Source organism: Neopelma chrysocephalum, unplaced genomic scaffold (genome assembly GCF_003984885.1).
Source record: "Neopelma chrysocephalum unplaced genomic scaffold, ASM398488v2 Primary Assembly neopelma1_25, whole genome shotgun sequence".
Lineage (NCBI taxonomy): Eukaryota > Metazoa > Chordata > Aves > Passeriformes > Pipridae > Neopelma > Neopelma chrysocephalum.
In genome coordinates, this window is record NW_020897694.1 from 42,692,737 (window position 1) to 42,710,262 (window position 17,526).

Sequence of the window (17,526 nt, forward strand, 5' to 3'; positions counted from 1 at the left end):
GTTTTTTCTGCCTTGAATTTACATTCTAGTATCTCCATATGAAAGGACAAAAGCAGATTTGACAATGGCAACTGCCACTAACCTTTGTTAGTTTTTCCAATCTAAACACACTGAAAACTTTTGTGACTCCAAATCATCTTCCTGCCCTTCGTCTCCGAAGTCATATAGTTCAATTTGCTTTGGTGTGACTCACATTAAGTCAATATACTTCCTTATCATTTTTATGACATTCCAAAAGCTGAAGAGCTGACTTACCATTTTCTTCCAAGTACATCAGAAGGATGCTGCTAGATTCAGTCCCTTCTACGGCATAATCAAGTGCAATATTTCCATTAACATCTTGCAGAAGCACATTTGCTCCAGCCTACAGACAAGAATTAAAAGCATTTTAGGATTTTGTAGTGAAATCTCAAAACACAACTGGGGTTCTTACACATTCCCATTCAAAAACACTTCAAAGCTGGGGATCTTAGACAGCAGGCTGATTATAACCTTAAACAAAACCAAACACACAAAAAAGTAAAGACAAAATAAAGGACTCTTGAATGTCAGAAAGCTGGCTTTGTTTGAGACAGCTGACACTGTTGCCACACTAGCTGTCCAGTCTGCCTTTGCTACACAGATGTCTGAGCTGCTCATCAGTGAGTTTTGGAACCACTACCATTTGCAGCAGTATTTTTAAATAAACTGTCACAGATTACAGTCAAAAGCACTACAGAGTAACCAGCAGTGGTTCAAAAACTGACTGACAAGCAGCACAGACACCCCTGCAGTAGGGATGGGTAAACAGCTGGTATGGGTAACCTTGTCAGCTGGCCCGATCTCTTATGGCCTCATCCATCAATCCAACCTCAAAGAGAACCATCCATTGCCAAATAAAATTGCCATTTGTCACTAACTGGAGACAGTGAAAGTGAGCTTGATGATTTCAGCTGAAATTTCAGGCTGAAATTTAAGTTTAATTCAAAATTCAATATAAAGGACAGTTAATTAAGAGGAACCATCGAGGGATGGGGTGGGTGGGAGGAAGAGATTCATGAAAAGCTTGAAAAGAAATCACCAGCATAATAAGAAAACTTGTATTTTCTATATTAAATATTGTTAATGTAGGAATTTGCTCTATGAAGGGGAATCTTTTTACTTTTTTTTTTTTAATAAGAAAGCTCTTATATTTGAAAATTCATAAATGTATGGTGGACATAAAAGTTTACTAGTGTTACATCACTAGAAGTTACAATACCAGTTAAATGTCATTTATCTTCCTCAAGAGGTCATAATATTAATTAAAGTGTCCTCTCTATTGCTTTTAACTGCAAGGATTTATGAAATAGGATTGACCTCAGGTAAATTTAAAAACTTTTCTTAACAGCTTGTATGATAAAGAATTTAGCTAATATAGATGAGAAAGTACCAAGGACAGTCTCTCTTAAAACCACAGCAGCAGCAGTCAACTGTAATATGAAATTATTAATAGAATGTATGACTGCTTCTTTCAGGAGCTTTCTCTGCAAGTTTTGTATCAAAAAAACCCTTGGAACGGGCTCCTGACTCCTGCACTCTGAGCTCCTGGCTCAGAGTGAAATACGACATGAAACACCAGAAAATTCATGTAGGCCTTATGTCATCAAATTTAAGGTATAGTCTGAGATGATTTCCTGAGTTTGCATCATAGTGACAAGGTGACAGAGAGGCATCAAAAATGACTCACCTCAGCTGTTTCAAACACCTCAGAAATCCTACTAGACCACATCCTATGCAGCAAAATAATCCATCCTGCTACAAAACACACTACATTCTTCTAGTTTTCTCTTGTTGTTGACTGTAAGGGAAGCCTAGACAGCAAATTAAAATGATATGTATATCTTCTGAATTGCTAAAAGAGATTAGATGAGAGGATTTGACTCTCATGCTTAGTGAAAAGGAATGAAAGGAGACTTGCAAGTGTAAAATCTTACATTCATTATAGTGCTATGAAAATAAATTTCTACTTTCCTGTCCTGCCAGATAAAATCAAAAAATTATTAAAAAAATCAAATAAATGGTGGATTTGAAGATCACAGGATCTTTGAAGGATGTTTTAACAACTACTTATTGCACTTGTTCCACTACTAGGAAGTATGATTTTTGTTTGTTTTGTTTTCTATTCACTGATCCATGAGAGTTTGCTGGTGATGGTAGAATTATGGAAGAAACACAATTTCATATCTAATTGATTTGCAGATAATAAAAACCCCACAAAGTCTTGCAGGTATCTATTCTTTCTGGTACATAGATAATCTCCAGGCAATGCTAGAAGAACATTTTCTTCTTTGTTGAGTTAAGAAATCAAATGACTTTCGACATATCAAATTCAGGAAAAGTGGGATAATTATCTTGGTCAGCAGCACACTTTTAACTCCTCTTTAAGATGTAATATCACTGAAAGAAGAATTTAATGTGGAATTACTCAGCTCCAAGTAATTTTTATTGGGTAGTTCTATATTAATTCTTTTCTTAAGAAATGTTCACAATGATCCCAAACGGAAGGTCAAGTTTGGTGAAAGTTGTGGGAGAAGAACTAGGAGAAAGTGTCAGAATTCAGGTAAAGATGCAATGCTGGATAATGATGCACACCTAATGTAGTATCTTGCTTGAAAAAGACATATTTTGTGGTTTTTAATAATATGCATTTTTAGTATGGTGTATCATCCCTGCCTCACAGCTCTGTGAGCTTACTGAGGGTGTGCTCTGTCTCACTGTCCAGCTCATCAATGAAGACCTTGAACAGGACTGGACCCACTATTAACCAGTGAGGCACATAACTAGTGTGGAACATGTGGCAGGTAGCAAATATCACAGATACTGCACCTTTAGTTTAAATTCAGATGCTCAGAATTGTGTTAATGAACTTGAGTGCTATTGTTACATATATGACGTCTTAGGCCAGACAATAAGAAACCTACATATGATTAGAGATGGAATTCAAATTATCGGAATATAGTCCTACTTTGTTCTTAGGTTTCTGTTTATAGCTCTTGAAGAAAATGTGAGGAAAACTGGTCCCAGGCTGCTGATATTAGTTTCCAAATTTACATGCATGCCTTGTTTATATTCTAAATGCTATGACATATTTATTCCATTTCAATAAAACTCACTTGAATTCTGCATGCAGTGCTCAATATATGTGAAAAGTTACTGGCTTACTTATTCTCAACACATCCTCATTCTTGAGTAATTTCTCAATAAAAATGATAAATATATTGCAAAACTTTATCCAATATATCTCATATATATAAAAAATATTTTTGAGAAAAATATTTCTCTGCAATGATAAATTGCTTCTATTTTAGAAAGACTGCAGAAGGAAGGTCTTTAAATATATTATTTTAAAATGTTCCTAAAGACACCTAGTTCAATACACAGAATACAAAATCCAACTGGACTGCGTGCTGTGCCATGCAGAACAACATCGATATGTAGACACAGCATAAGAGACTGAACTTCAGTGATCAATAATAACTGAGTGGACAGTATCAGATTTGCAAAGTATTCCCATGTGATCAGAAATCCGAGCCTGCTGCCAAAGAGAAAATACCTTTGGCTAGTGAAAGGAGAAAATATTTCATTTCTAGTTCCAGAAATGATGATTCAAAATACTTCAGTTTATCTCAGAATCACTTTAGTGTGCAATTTTAAATCCCATTTTAATTTTCCTACTTATTTGTAGAATCTCTGACAAGTTTTCATTTCAGAAAACCAGAATAGAATAGCTAAAGTCCACATGTATGCAAAAGTGGTGACCCTAAAGACTAGGTAAAGGGCTCAGGAGCAATATAGCATGAGGTAGGTTAAAAGTGCACAGTTTCACAGTACTGATTTACGTGCATACCCACATTTTTTGCCAACACGATGCAGTTTGAGTCGATTTCCCATTCAGTGGAAGAGAGATGAACAACTACAGATTCACTGTAGAGTACATGATAAAATGTACGTTCCCACTATAACTTATCCCATGATCACATCTTTGCATAGCTAAACTCGTAGCTAATTTAGGATAGTACAGAGATGACCACTGCTTTTGCACAGCAGGATGCAGTAAGACTGAACTCTTCTTTCCAAAATAATACTCCGGAAGATGGGGAAAGAACCAAACAGCTTCTGAAGTCTAAGTACTACTGGAAATTTTGATTTGCAAGAACTTACAAAAACTTGCAACTTCATCACATGTGAACAGACTGTGAGCACAGCCAGAGTCCTCTACCACACTCTGTCCCTATACAAGCTACCCCTTGCCACTTGGCCCAAGCACCAAAGTATAAATATAGTCACAAACTCTTAGGACTATGTTGCTGCAGCTAAATCCAGTGGATCAATGTCCATGTTTCCACTGGTAAGATAAGAGTTCAGTTTAGTTCATAGTCTACATCTACAAAGTCTAATTAGTGATACTATTAACTCACAAGCAAACAGTTTATTTTTAATTTTCTCCATCAAACTTTTTTTTTAGGAATTGATTAAATTCTAAAAATCAATTTAACATCCACAGGGGCAAATCTTTCATTGAATGTTTAATTTTTTAAAAGGTCTTAAAACTTCCTTCTGTGCTATTTATTATCTAGCTAATAATCCTTGCTACTCTTTCTTATTTCCAGTGTTTCTTACACATCTTATGATTCCCAAATGGGAAGTATATCTACTTACCATTACTCAGAAAAAAAAGGACAGAAAAATCTCCATTCTGAGGAATGTCCTTATTTACAGATTTAAAATAATTTATTTTCTTTTGTCTCTCTGAAATCCACAATATTTTGTGTATCAGCAGTCTAACTTCATCAGGATAGGTGAAAACCATATGAAGAGCTGTGGGTTTAGGCCTTCTCCAGCCATCTCCAACCATCTCCAACCATCGCCTATATTCAGGGACAGAGTTCCAACCACTAGGTTGTATGACCAGAAACATAACACTATCACAACAGTATGGATTGCAGTATAATCTGATTTAGGCATTCTTAGATGACTCCTAACTTACTGAGGTTCTTCAAGCACTTGGGAAGGATCTGGGCACTTCTCCGCCTAGGTACCACCTCTCACTTAGCTCCCCAGCTAGGATGTTACAGTTTTTGCACCCAGTGAACTTTGTGGTCAGATGGGTTACCTGGTTGAACTGCTTTCTGAGCCAGAGTCTGCATCGATTCACTTTAGGTGAAAGACGGGAAGACTCCTGGAAGTCTGACTATGATTTGTTGAAATTCAAGCTTAAAATCCTGTCTTGCGTTGCATGCCCTAAATTATTCTTTCGAACTTGTGTACCATGCAGGTTATTTAAATACTTGAAACAATTAAGTAATTTAGCTTTACTTATATCGTAGAAAGCCACAGATGTGTTATACTTTTCAATACAGAAGTGATGACCCAGCATGTGCCTCTGTCACTGAGGATTACCACCACTGGCTTCATGAGGCTTTATGAAGGTGATCAGAAATATGAGCAATATGTGTGGATACAAAAAAAAAAAAGGAGAGAGGCAGAAAGAAATATTAATATACCTGTTGAGTTTTCTCCTGGGAACAGGCCTCTGCACAGTTCTTACTATGGTTCAATTGTTCCACAGTATGCTAGCTGTGTGCAATTTGTGCAGTCACCTATCAACCCCACAACAAAACCTGACTTTTTAAAATGTATTTCTATTAGTAATCTATTTTTATTCAATTCCACATACTCCATATGCATATAATTCTATATATTTATATGCATGCAAATGTAGAAACATTTACATAGTATTCTCTCTTCTATGTTCATCACTTTCCTGCAGGGAAAGACTACCATTTTTTTCACTAACAGTTTGAACAATTAACTTTCTCTCATTTTTTAAAAATATAACCACATGATTTACAAACTGATCCTTTTTATAAAATGGCATTAACCATAGAAGTAGAACAAGACTAAATGTAGTTCTTCACAAAACGTTTGTGGCATTTCACTTTCTTTGACATGAGAAGTTAAGTTTTTCCCCCTTTATTGATCTAATTCTTCACATTAATTCCATTAAAAGGTTTTGCTCATTGAAGGATACCCAAGGTTTACATACACCCATCTCCATGTTCTCATGTATACTAAAGTAACAGTGCAAATGGTACATCCTTCCAAAAGTCCTTAGTACGCTATCAGTTAAAAAGAAAGCAACAGTAATCAGGATATAATGCTCTATTTTTTTTGAGAACAAGGAAACGCACATGAAATCACACACACTCGTGGTTTCCACGGTGCCATGTGATCTTGTTCTCCAACCTCAGTGATTTGCATAAATTTTCATCCAAGATACCAAATTCCACAAATCTAGCTTGCTCCTCTTTATGGCTCCTATTAGGCTTGTTAATAAAGTGAAAGGAATAAAGTTGCTCTACACATTATTGTGGTTTAGGTCATTAGCACTGGATCTCACTTTTTACAAATTCACAGTGCAAAGCAGATGAGGAACAGTTCTCAAGGTAAGGCTCAAAAAAAAAAAAAAGTCAAAGACTTCTCCACATTGCGAAACCACAGATAATGAAATAAAAGATTAAGTGAGATTGAGCAGCTGCTCTCAGTTCAAAAACATGTTTTCCTTTCAACTCATTTCAAAAACAGATTTTCTGTAGGCAGGAGATTATTTCACAGAAATAACAATTTAGCTACTAGAAGAGCTGGGAAAAAATGAGCTAAAAGTGCTAAAAAGCAATTATAATTATAGATCTTGTCTTGACAGTTCCCCTACCTGCTATCATAATCCAGATTTACCTGCTTGGTAAGAAGAAAACTGAGAGACACAAACTTGAGTTATCTCTTTTGTGTTCTCTTTATGACTATAGAACAATCTAGAAACTATTTTACTAAATCTAGATATTGTCTTGGAATGCTGATTATAGCATTAGTACTTTCATTTTAACTTTTTTCCACATAATCTTTAAGGAAGCCCCTTTCCCATGATACCACAGATTCTTAAGATGTTTGGAAGATAGATAACGAATTTCTATCAACTCCAGAGTAAAGAAAAGATTCCTGTTCCAGAACAAAAAGTCAAAAGAAGTCCATGAAAAAGGTTGATTCAGGACTAGAAGTCTAACATGCAGGGTACCTCTTTCAAAATATTTGCTTTTACTCCTCCTCCCCCTGGTCTTAAGAGAGAATGGAAGAGTGACCACAAAGGTGCACAAGCCATCTATAAAGATACGTAAGTTCCAGTATAGTCCATGGCAAACAGTATAGTCACCTCAAAGCTGCTCTATCTTCAGTTTTGCCTTTAATGAACCTAAATGTAGCTCGTCATAAGAAAAGGAAAAAAAGAGAACATATTCCCTTTCCGGAAGACAGGAGTGGGTCTGATAGAAAATCATTCACCAAATAGGGACGTCTGCTGCACAGCTAAGGCTAGTGGCCTCATTCCTTTCATACGTCTTGAAGAAAAACATGTATGCTGAAATTTCATCTATACAAAAGCAATTTTTCACAACCCCATTCTTCATCCTTTTTAGGGCAATTTCCATCAATGCAGTCTGAGGAGAACACACACGATATTTTATTAAATGGGAATTTCAGTAACTCCAGACTGATGACTTGAGCTATGTTTTACAAATAGTAAACTATTATTTGTAAAATATGTTTTACAAATAATAAACTATAACTTCTCTCAGGTGGTTAAGTTACTTGCAGTTAGTTAAGTTCCACATCAAAACACCACCACCCCTCGACCATAATGCATAACAGACCTAGGCATTACTTTTCAAAAATAATAGGTTTTTCCTCAATAAGTTCTTATTTATTGAAACCTGAGCTATTAAAAATATTGAAGAAATGCAAACAGCAGTCTCACTATATAGGAGTTTCCAAACTGAAAATATTTTCTTCCTTTCCTTCCAGAGTGTCTTTTACCAAAATAATCTGAACAAGAACCCAAACTCCATACACATACATACAGTTTAGAAATAAAATCTTTGGATCACAGACCAAAGTAAGAACTGAAAAGGTTTAACTGCTTCTATCACGCTTGTGATTTGATCCTTGCATACCTTACACAGGCTTGTGTAGCAAAAGAGAAAATGCAGGGAACAAATCCTTCTGCTCAGCTGATTTCCCTCATAGTGGATCATCATCTTAAGGTGCATTCATGAAAACAAATTCTCCCTTAATACAAATAGAAAAACCCCTCACTTCCTTTCAGACGGACTTGCAGAGAGCACAGTTCTGTAAACTTGGCTGGCCCAGTGCACCATTTAGAGGACTCCTTCCATAACCTTGAGTCAATAGTTACCTGCAGCAGGAGTTTCCACCTCTCACACAGGAAATACACTGATGATCATCTTTCTGCAATATTTGTTCTATTTCAGGGCTTTAAACTCTGTAAGAGTTGCTACTGTCTATGTACTCATGCCTGTCACATTACCAAAAGTATTCTTTCACAATGAGCAGGAACTGTCTGCCATCTGGATGAGCTTAACTTGTGATATAAGTAAAGGTTTGAATTCATTTTCGGCATGCCTGCTCCCACATCATAAAAACACAAACACAAAGCTCAGTCCCTTATGTCTGTGACAACACAGCCTACAGAATCAAAGCTGAATTTAGCACCTTATAAGTACCCTCCAGGCACATAAAAGAAAACAAAAAGGATAGAACATATATCTTCAATAAAACCCACTTTAAAAGAAATCAGGAGATAATACAGTGCTGAAAATTTTATGCCAATACCCTTACCTAATTGCTAAAATAGATGCATTTGTATTAATACAAATTCATGTTATGCTATTATTACTTACTTTTTTCCCTAATAAGATATATGCTAAACCAGTCAAGGAACCATCATACAAATGCAATTGGAAATTGACTTATCCTTGTATAAGTAAAATATTTCATCTGTTGTGTGGATACAAGTTCTTTGATTCATGGTACTTGTGGGTTGCAAAAATGGACACCAAAATCTGAATATGACACTTAACTCCTCATCAAAACAGACTTTCTTGTTACAGTCTAGAAATTAGGATTTATGGACACATGCCAGCGTGCATAACCTCATAGTGTTAAAAAAATCCCAGGCATGTGTCTCAGTGACACACTGGTTAAGAAAGGATAAAGAAATGTGCCAATACAGCGTCTGTTTATAAAAACCATCATATAGTTGTATACATATAAGATCACCAATGCCTACAAAAATCCCCAATTGTATTTGAAAATGTACTTCTAGGTTGTTAAATTACTGCACACAAATAATAAAAATAGTACTTTAAAATCATCAAAGTTCCACAACCATTTTGACAATCATTTAGTTCATGAATAAGGCATTTTTTTCCCCTAAACTAATAGAATGTAGGCAATGTCAGTTCACAGAAAAGATTTTCAGTACAGTTAAAAAAAAAGAAAGGCTGTCACGGCACATATTACAGATTGCTTGACAGGCATAGTCTGTTTGACTAATGCATTCAGAAGATAAAAGAATTAGCACTGATGACTGAAAACTAAAGACCAACATTTTCCCATCTGTTTGTGCACCATGGGGACTTAATTCCACCCATCAGCTGGAAGGAATAGAAAAGGCAAAGAAAATCCCACTCAGTTCCAGTAGTGAACACTTCCGATAACACTGCAGAAGTATAGTATGTTTTGAACATCATCTTTCAAAGTAAAATACAACTAAGCATACAGTTAGGAAATAAAAAGGTAAAATCTACTAAGCCAGAAGCTATCAAATAAAAAAATAATGTACACTTTTCAAGTTACCATTATTTTCACGCCCCAGCACTACAACATTCATGAGGACTGGGGAACATTCTATTAATTCTAAATGCATACAAATTTGTACTTGGATCTTAATCAGTTGGCAAGTCATCTTTCATGGCCGTTCTTCATATTCTGAATCCTAGCACACATCACCAAGGTTTCTCAGAATTTAAGGTCTTAATTTTTAAGCTAAATATTGTCTGTTTTCCTTGACTTGGATTTACCTCAAGGAATCATTCTTATTTCCTCTTTTCTCCCTCACACATATCTGAAAACACTCAGAATAATCCAGCTAGTTTGACTAGAAATTGGAAGAACAGAATTATTATTTTTGTTATATCCATTTCTGTTTCTTTACTTCCATACCTCATTCTGAATTTTTCCAACAACTTCAAGTGATCATTCTTAGCATAATCTAAATCTGTAGCTCAAATGCATAACCAAATTTTGCCATACAATTTGAAACTAATTGCTTCAGCCTCGATGTGTCTTCTTCATATGTACTCACTGCTGTTACTAAATCTGTGAAGAAAAAGGCCATAAGAATATTTTTTTTCTTTCTCTCAGGGATGAGACATTTTAGCTTAGCCACAGTGGTTGGGCAAATGAATCTATAGTTTCTAGTGTGACACTGACTTCTATCAACAAGCTTGGACCATGAGTAGAAAAGGTTCAAGTTTAGTTCGAGGGATCCCACATAGGAGGGATCCCAAATGGGTTTAAACATCCAATTCTCCAGTCTCTGCACACAAGTTTTATTCAAACAGAAACTAGAGGAACCAATCTTACTCTCAAGATATGCACTTGTCTTTATGTAAATAAATATTTCAATATTCTACCTGCCAAAAATTTGCATTGCATTAAAAAAAAAAAAGCAGCATTACATTAAAGAGCAGCTGATGAAGAATTAAATACCTGTGATTTTCATCTCCAAAGCCACGCATGACAAAAAAGAAAACAATAAGCGTGTTTCTTTCTTGCTTTCCTCCTTTATGAAGATACCCCTTAGTTAAAAATACCTGTTACACAGTTTTAGTGAGGGCTTCTCAGAAAACACACAAAAAGATGAAGTATTAGGGTATCAGGAGGGCTCTAAGAGCATGAAGACACTCCTTTTAGCTTAATATGCAAAAAAAAATTAATCAATTGGAATAATTGTATGAATTGCATGTACATGTTTGAATACAAAAAAATAAGATATATACTTCTAACTCTTTTAATCAAACCATTTTATTTGAAAGCAAGAAAAAATTAGAAGAAATTTCAGAATATTCTTTTTCGCTGAAATTTTGTATTTATATTGAAAGTTGAGGTAGACTAAAGGGACAATAAGGAAATTATAGCGAAATCTACTTGCATGTTATATATCACAAAGAAAAGTTCTCTTTGCCTAGAACAGCATCCCATTCTATTTTTAAGACTGCAGTAAAAATGCAAAAGATCAGAATGAGGTCAACAAAAAGTCTGGTTGAAGTACAGAAGGATGGGTACTTGACTTGATATTGCCAGCTCTCATATTATTTGGCAAGAAAAGGGAATTAAAAGGGAAACTTCAAAGAGCATTGATGACTAAAGACTAAAATTTCCCCATCTGCTTCTGCACATGGGACTTGCAAACTTCCCATCAGTAGCAGAGCTTATGGAAAAAAATTAAATTATTCGAGCACTGAATGCCTCTGATAACAGTATAGGAGCACATTTTCTTTTCATTTTTATTTTAATTGTAATCATTAAAAATTATGACAGGCACACAGAAAAATGATCATTCCCTGTCCCATAATACTGCAACAAAAGGTCACTTTTTGAAATTATTGCCTTTAATTTTTAGAACAAATAGAAGGAAATTCTCCTTCACACAGCAGGGAGTGAGCCTTTGGAATTGTCTGTTAAAAAGTCTTTTAATCTGACACCACAGTTAGAGTTAACAGTTACTTCATAACCATTAAGCAAGCTTGTAATTACATGAGGTTAAACAAATCTCATTTCAGGAGTTAAAAAGATCACTCTCTGGGGTTAGTAAGAACTGTCATTTGTGTAATACTGGACAAGCATCCTCTGATTATCCACTGTAGTGCTGCTAGGTACAAATAGACAGCAAGTATTAACTTTTACTAATATGTTTCCTACTAAGTTCTATGTGTTTGCATGTATATATACACACATGCATATATAGGGGGAAGTAGTAATAATACATACATATGCATATACATACACTCCAAACAAAACTGCTGGAGAAAGTTCTGCCTGTTAGCTTCACTTAAAAGGGTTTCCACTCACTGACCCATCACAGTTGAAGGCAGAACAAACCAACCAACCACATGGAACAGCCACAAATAAAGGAAGCTGATTTTGATGGCTCAGTAAAAATTGAAAGTTGTTTTTTGAAGAGCTCGTAGCTTAGGTTCAATGTAAATAATATAAATGGTGGAAAATCTAACTAGGGGCAAAACTGAAGGACCTGTTTAACATGATGATCTTACTCCCCCGTGTTTGGGAAGCTAGTCTTATCTTCCTGTCTATGCACACTGTCATAAATCCAAGTCTGTATTTATTCAACTTGGAAAATACAGATACTGAACGTAGATGCTGAATGTTTTGATTTTCATTCTCCAGTCCATCTTGAGATTATATACACACACACAAATATACATATACATATATATATATGTGTGTGTGTGTAAATTAAATATGCTTTAAATAGCACATGTAAATAAATATCATTACTTCAGGTATGACATCAGATATTAGTGTTTTACTAATGCAGAGAAAAAGTCGGAGCCTATGTTAATGTATGTACACATACAGTAAAAAAAAACCCCAAAAGTCTGTACAACATGTCTCTGGTATAAAAAGCAAGATATTAAACAGTACATAAAAAAACAACAGCTGTGTACAATGTACAGGTTCTGCAAAGATAAATACATCATGCAAGGAACTAAGAGTACAGAACTGCCATTTCAACTCAGTTAATTTGCATTTTTATTATGAGACAGATTCATTGTGCTGATTGATAACATCAACATATTCCCAACTGTACAGGGAAGGGACTGTACAGCAGCTTAATCTGCACTCAGGGTGATGCTGTCTTGCTGGTTAGTAATTAAATCTAGATACTCTACAAATAAGTCATTGTGTAAAATACCAAATCGATTTAGGAAGTTTAGTATGAAGTCATCTTAATACAAAACTGGCTTCTCAGAACAGCAATGTATAATTAGATAACTCACATGAGTAGATAACCCTATTATTTTCCTCTGCTTGGGTAACAAATGAAGTGCAGTAGACATCAAAATTTGCCAGCCATAGGAAGTAGTAACCCGCTTTGTGACTGTAGCAAGTTTCTCCCTAATATAACTATGGGGGAAATACACATTCCATGCCAAATTTTGTCATTGTTTACATGAAAAAAAATACATACACTTCCTAGCAATAAAACTATAACCACAGCTGACGTTTATGTATTAACCAAACTTAAGACTCCAGGTTTATCTGCACAAATTGCTCTCAATGGATTAATGCATATATTGGAAAAGTGACAAAATTTTACACAAAATTGAAACAAATACTTTAAAGATGTAATGCCATGACATCAATCAAGGATTTATCTATGTTTTATCAGAAAAATTTGTTACTCGTTCATAAAATGTAATCTTAGCAGTCAATGAAGAATAGGTACCTATCATCTTCCTACCACCTTGCCCAAAAACATTTGCCCACAGTCATTCCCTTACCATTCTCTAGTTTTCATTCCAAATACTAAATTTTCCCAACTTCTTTCTTCCCAATAAGTCCAAATCAGTAATCTTGCAGTATTCATTTTAATTCAACAATTACTTCCCATTTTTTAACATTTGGGGAAAATATTTACCATGTTTAAAAAATTTGCAATATATCACAGTTTCTAATGGGAATCATTTGAAATTAAGGCAAGTCTGATTTGATTAACTTTGATTTCAGATACCTGAAGAAGCAGCTGTTATTCAGAAATAATATAAAAGGCTAGTTTTCTCCTTTACTTTCATAAGCCAGCTTTTATACATTTTCCAACATCTTTTTAGCTTTCTATCCTTGCAGATAGCAATCACATCTTGCTCAATCTCATTATCAAAACAAACAACAACAAAAACTACATACAACTTTTCACTATTTTTCAGTTCATGGCTTTAACTTCTCCACTTCATTATGCATCCCCGTCTCACCATCTTATATTGTTCTAAACTGAATTGCATTACCTATTTTTTCCACACATAGTCTACACCAATTATTTTAGATTTGCAAAGTCAATGCTTTTTCTCCACCTTTCCTGTTTTAACTGAAAAGTCTTCAAACACGTGCAAATATGAGTCTTTTAATGACCTTCATGTCACCTCATTTATTACATCCACTAACCCTGCACTGTTATAATTTACCTAAACCATCTGCCTTCAATATGTAAGCCAGTTTTTCCTGCAGCCGTTTTCTTTTCAATGACTTTACACATCAATCTTTATGGTGGCATACCAAGATAAGTTGCCCTTGAACTTTTGATAAATTATATCAATGTTGTATTTTCCCCTACTAGCTCACTCAGAAATTTAAAATTCATGGAGATTCATCTGACGGTTCTTTTTTCACACTTTCATGTTCCCACGCCCTTCTAAATTATGCATTATAAACCATAGTGCCATAGTGATATTTCATTCCAATATTTCTGAAATGAAAACACATAAAAAGCCACGTAAGATTGAGGGTGGAGGGTGTTCATCTGAGTGGCTTGGGTTTTGAGGTTTTTTAAAGTATTGTGGGACAGCTCTTATCCAAATAAATTACACAGTATCAACTTAACTGAAAAAAATATCCTTCCTCTAAAGTCTGGGAATCACACCTACCATCTTTGTCATAGTTCTGTTTTACGATAAATTTGGAGATGTTGCAAGATTCAGACAATTTCTGTGAGATACTAATTTTTCTCAGCCTCAAGAAAAGGGTGATACCAAGAGATTTCAAAAGACAAGATGTATCTTTCTGGCTTATGGTTGTGAATACCATGATTAATTACGGAAGGAAGGTATGAGAAAGAAGGAATTGGAAGATTTTCATCCATATTGAACATTTCAGTTTTCAGGAGTGCCTAAATATAAGGGCAAAAGCAACCATTTCCCTGCCACTGAGGGGGTGAGGTGACAAAGACACCAGTAGGTAAATGTCCCCTTAAGAAGAAATACAGTATGCATATATGTGATGCTCCATTAGATCTAACACCAATGGTGCACTGAAAATCATTCAAACAAGCTGTTCAAGCCACTAAGCTGAAACAACCATCTATTTGCTTGTAGACCTCACTTTTCTAGACTTAAAGAGAGACAACAAAATACATTTTCTATCAGATTTACAGCTGGTTGACCTTCATGCTCAATTGATAGTAATGTCCCAGTTACTAAAGACGTGCATTACACAATATTAATCCTGGTCTTTTGCATCTCAGGCTTGTTGTTCTAATCACTAGAGCACTGACCTCCAAAGTGTTCTTATCATGAACTCCATCAGTAAAAAATTTTTGAGCACACATCCCCAATATATGTATACTTGTTGTGATGAATTACAGTTTGTATGTGCCTGGCAATGCGGATTTATGGATTACATAATTTAGTTTATAAATTGTGTACCACTGTACCAGTATATTATGTATGTTACAAAACATATTAAAAAACCCAAATTAAAACGGACGAGACAAAGATCTAATCAAGAATATATTAAAATAACTTTATTTTATTCATTAATAGTACAAAAAACTTTTTACTGCATTATTATTAATAACATTTATATTTTTAATGAGAACAATGAGTTTCATTATTTTTTTAAAAATGAGTTAGAACTTTATCACAGTGATACAGTGATTCAAGGTCTGGTTCTAAGTTCAATTAATTTCAATACTTGCTGTTAAAATCTGTAATAGCTGGAAAAGTTCACAGATATATAGATCTAAATGGAAGAAGTGCATTCTTAGTCATGATTATTAAATTATACTAATTTTTCAATTCCATCTATCAGCTAAACACACATTTATATTGAAATTTTGTTAGGAAATTTCCATCTTCCCTGATGTCAGTCACTTGGTCTTGCCAGCTAATGAGAAGGTGATGCATTTTTATGTTTATCAAATGAGTTCAGAATCCACTGAAACTCGAGAAAAATTTAAAAAATGTTAGGAAATTGTTTCCAAGGGTTTTTTTATGTACAAATACAAGAGTTTTTACAGGTGACACGTATAATTTTCAGTAATAAAATCATAAAACAATGGAAAAGTTTCAAAACATCTCTTCTCAAAATGCTCTCAAAATGTTTCTCTTGAGAAGCAGTTACTTTCCTACTCATTATTAAACCATCACCTTTACTTCAAAAGGACTGATAAAGTCTGCTTATTTTTTTCAAAAATATCTGCTAGATAGCATACTACTGTCCACGACTTTGCATCACAGAAAAGGTCAGCAGATTAGGCACCTTTGCTCTTTTTGAAAATGAAAAATGTGGAACCCGACTCTAACAACTCTTCAAGTGCTTTGCCCCAAGACAACCAGTGACCCTCAGTGCAGTACAAAAGAATTTTGCAGTCACTCCCCATCTTGGTAAAAAGTATTGTAAAGATTCTACTATTTAAAGGTCTTGTTTTTATGAAACTAATCAAACTGATGAGATCCTGTAGCATTTTGTATAGTTCTGAGGCCAACTTCCTGGCTATGACAGGAAGTTGGGAACAGTGTGCCTCTGATGGAGTGAGTGAATTTCAGGTGCAGTGCCAGCTCTATAACCTTAACCCCAGAATCCTTTCTTACTCCAGTCAGAGCAGCTGCTCCATCAATGGTTACACTGCATAGTCTTCCTATAAAACATTGCTTCTATTAAAGTTATTATTCTCAAGATTATATCTCCTTTAGCACCTCTTCCTTTTAGTGATGTGTTCACAATAAAGTAGTTCTTCATGTATTTCATTACTGAAACAGAATCTAGCAAATACTACAAGCTGAGACAAGGACGTTAGAAACACCAGTACTTCCAGCTAACTGCATAGCAAATCTCCTAAACAGTGTAATGTGCTCTAACACTTATTTCTTCAAACTCCAGTGATGTATTTCTATACACCTTCCAACTATATTTTCTGATAAAGAAGTGTATTTTAGAGTTTGTCACCATGTTGGTTTGTGTGTATTATTTCATCCATTTTGCTGCAGCAGGATGAACAAGTGTGTTCCCAATAGCATGTGGCTTTTTGTCTTTAGCTATTAAGAAGCCTTAAAACAGGCTTCTGAAGATTTATAATTAAGTGAAATTTTGTAAAATACTGTACTGAGTATTGCTTGACTATAACCATCTCTGGTTAAATCTGATTAGATCAGCACTGGTTTTACCCTGTAATTATGAAGAGCTCATACTAGGACTAAAAGAGGCTCTGCCATTTTCCTGTTAATTTGTGCTATCATTAGCAGCCTTATTATCTTCAATCTGTGGTTTCTTCTCAGGAATTTTTTAAGCCACTTGTTTATCTAGTGAGAGTTAGTTTAGTTAAAACTAAATAATATAATCCATAAATCCACATCACCAGGCACACACAGACTGTAATTCATCACAATGCACTGCAAGTGGATGAACAAGCGAGAGCGCCACTGTTGATACCTCTGCAATGTGGAGCAGCTCTTCCCTCAGGACACCTTGCCTACTGTTCAAAACACAGAACCCTCTGACATATGGATGGAGGAAGGGTGCCAGATCAATTTCAAAGCTTAATTTCTTCCTTACATTTTTTCTGACAAAAATAAATAA

General features: G+C 35.0%; 1 protein-coding gene across 5 annotated transcripts in view; it reads right to left on the reverse strand.

Annotated features, from left to right (window-relative positions):
- The window catches only part of MYO16 (myosin XVI), a 360,734-nt gene that overhangs the window by 207,037 nt on the left and 136,171 nt on the right, over positions 1 to 17,526 (reverse strand). For all 5 annotated transcript variants that reach the window (XM_027675110.1, XM_027675112.1, XM_027675113.1 and 2 more), the window contains exon 5: positions 256 to 364. In XM_027675110.1, the coding sequence (XP_027530911.1) occupies positions 256 to 364 (109 nt within the window). The remainder of the gene's footprint in view (positions 1 to 255; positions 365 to 17,526) is intronic.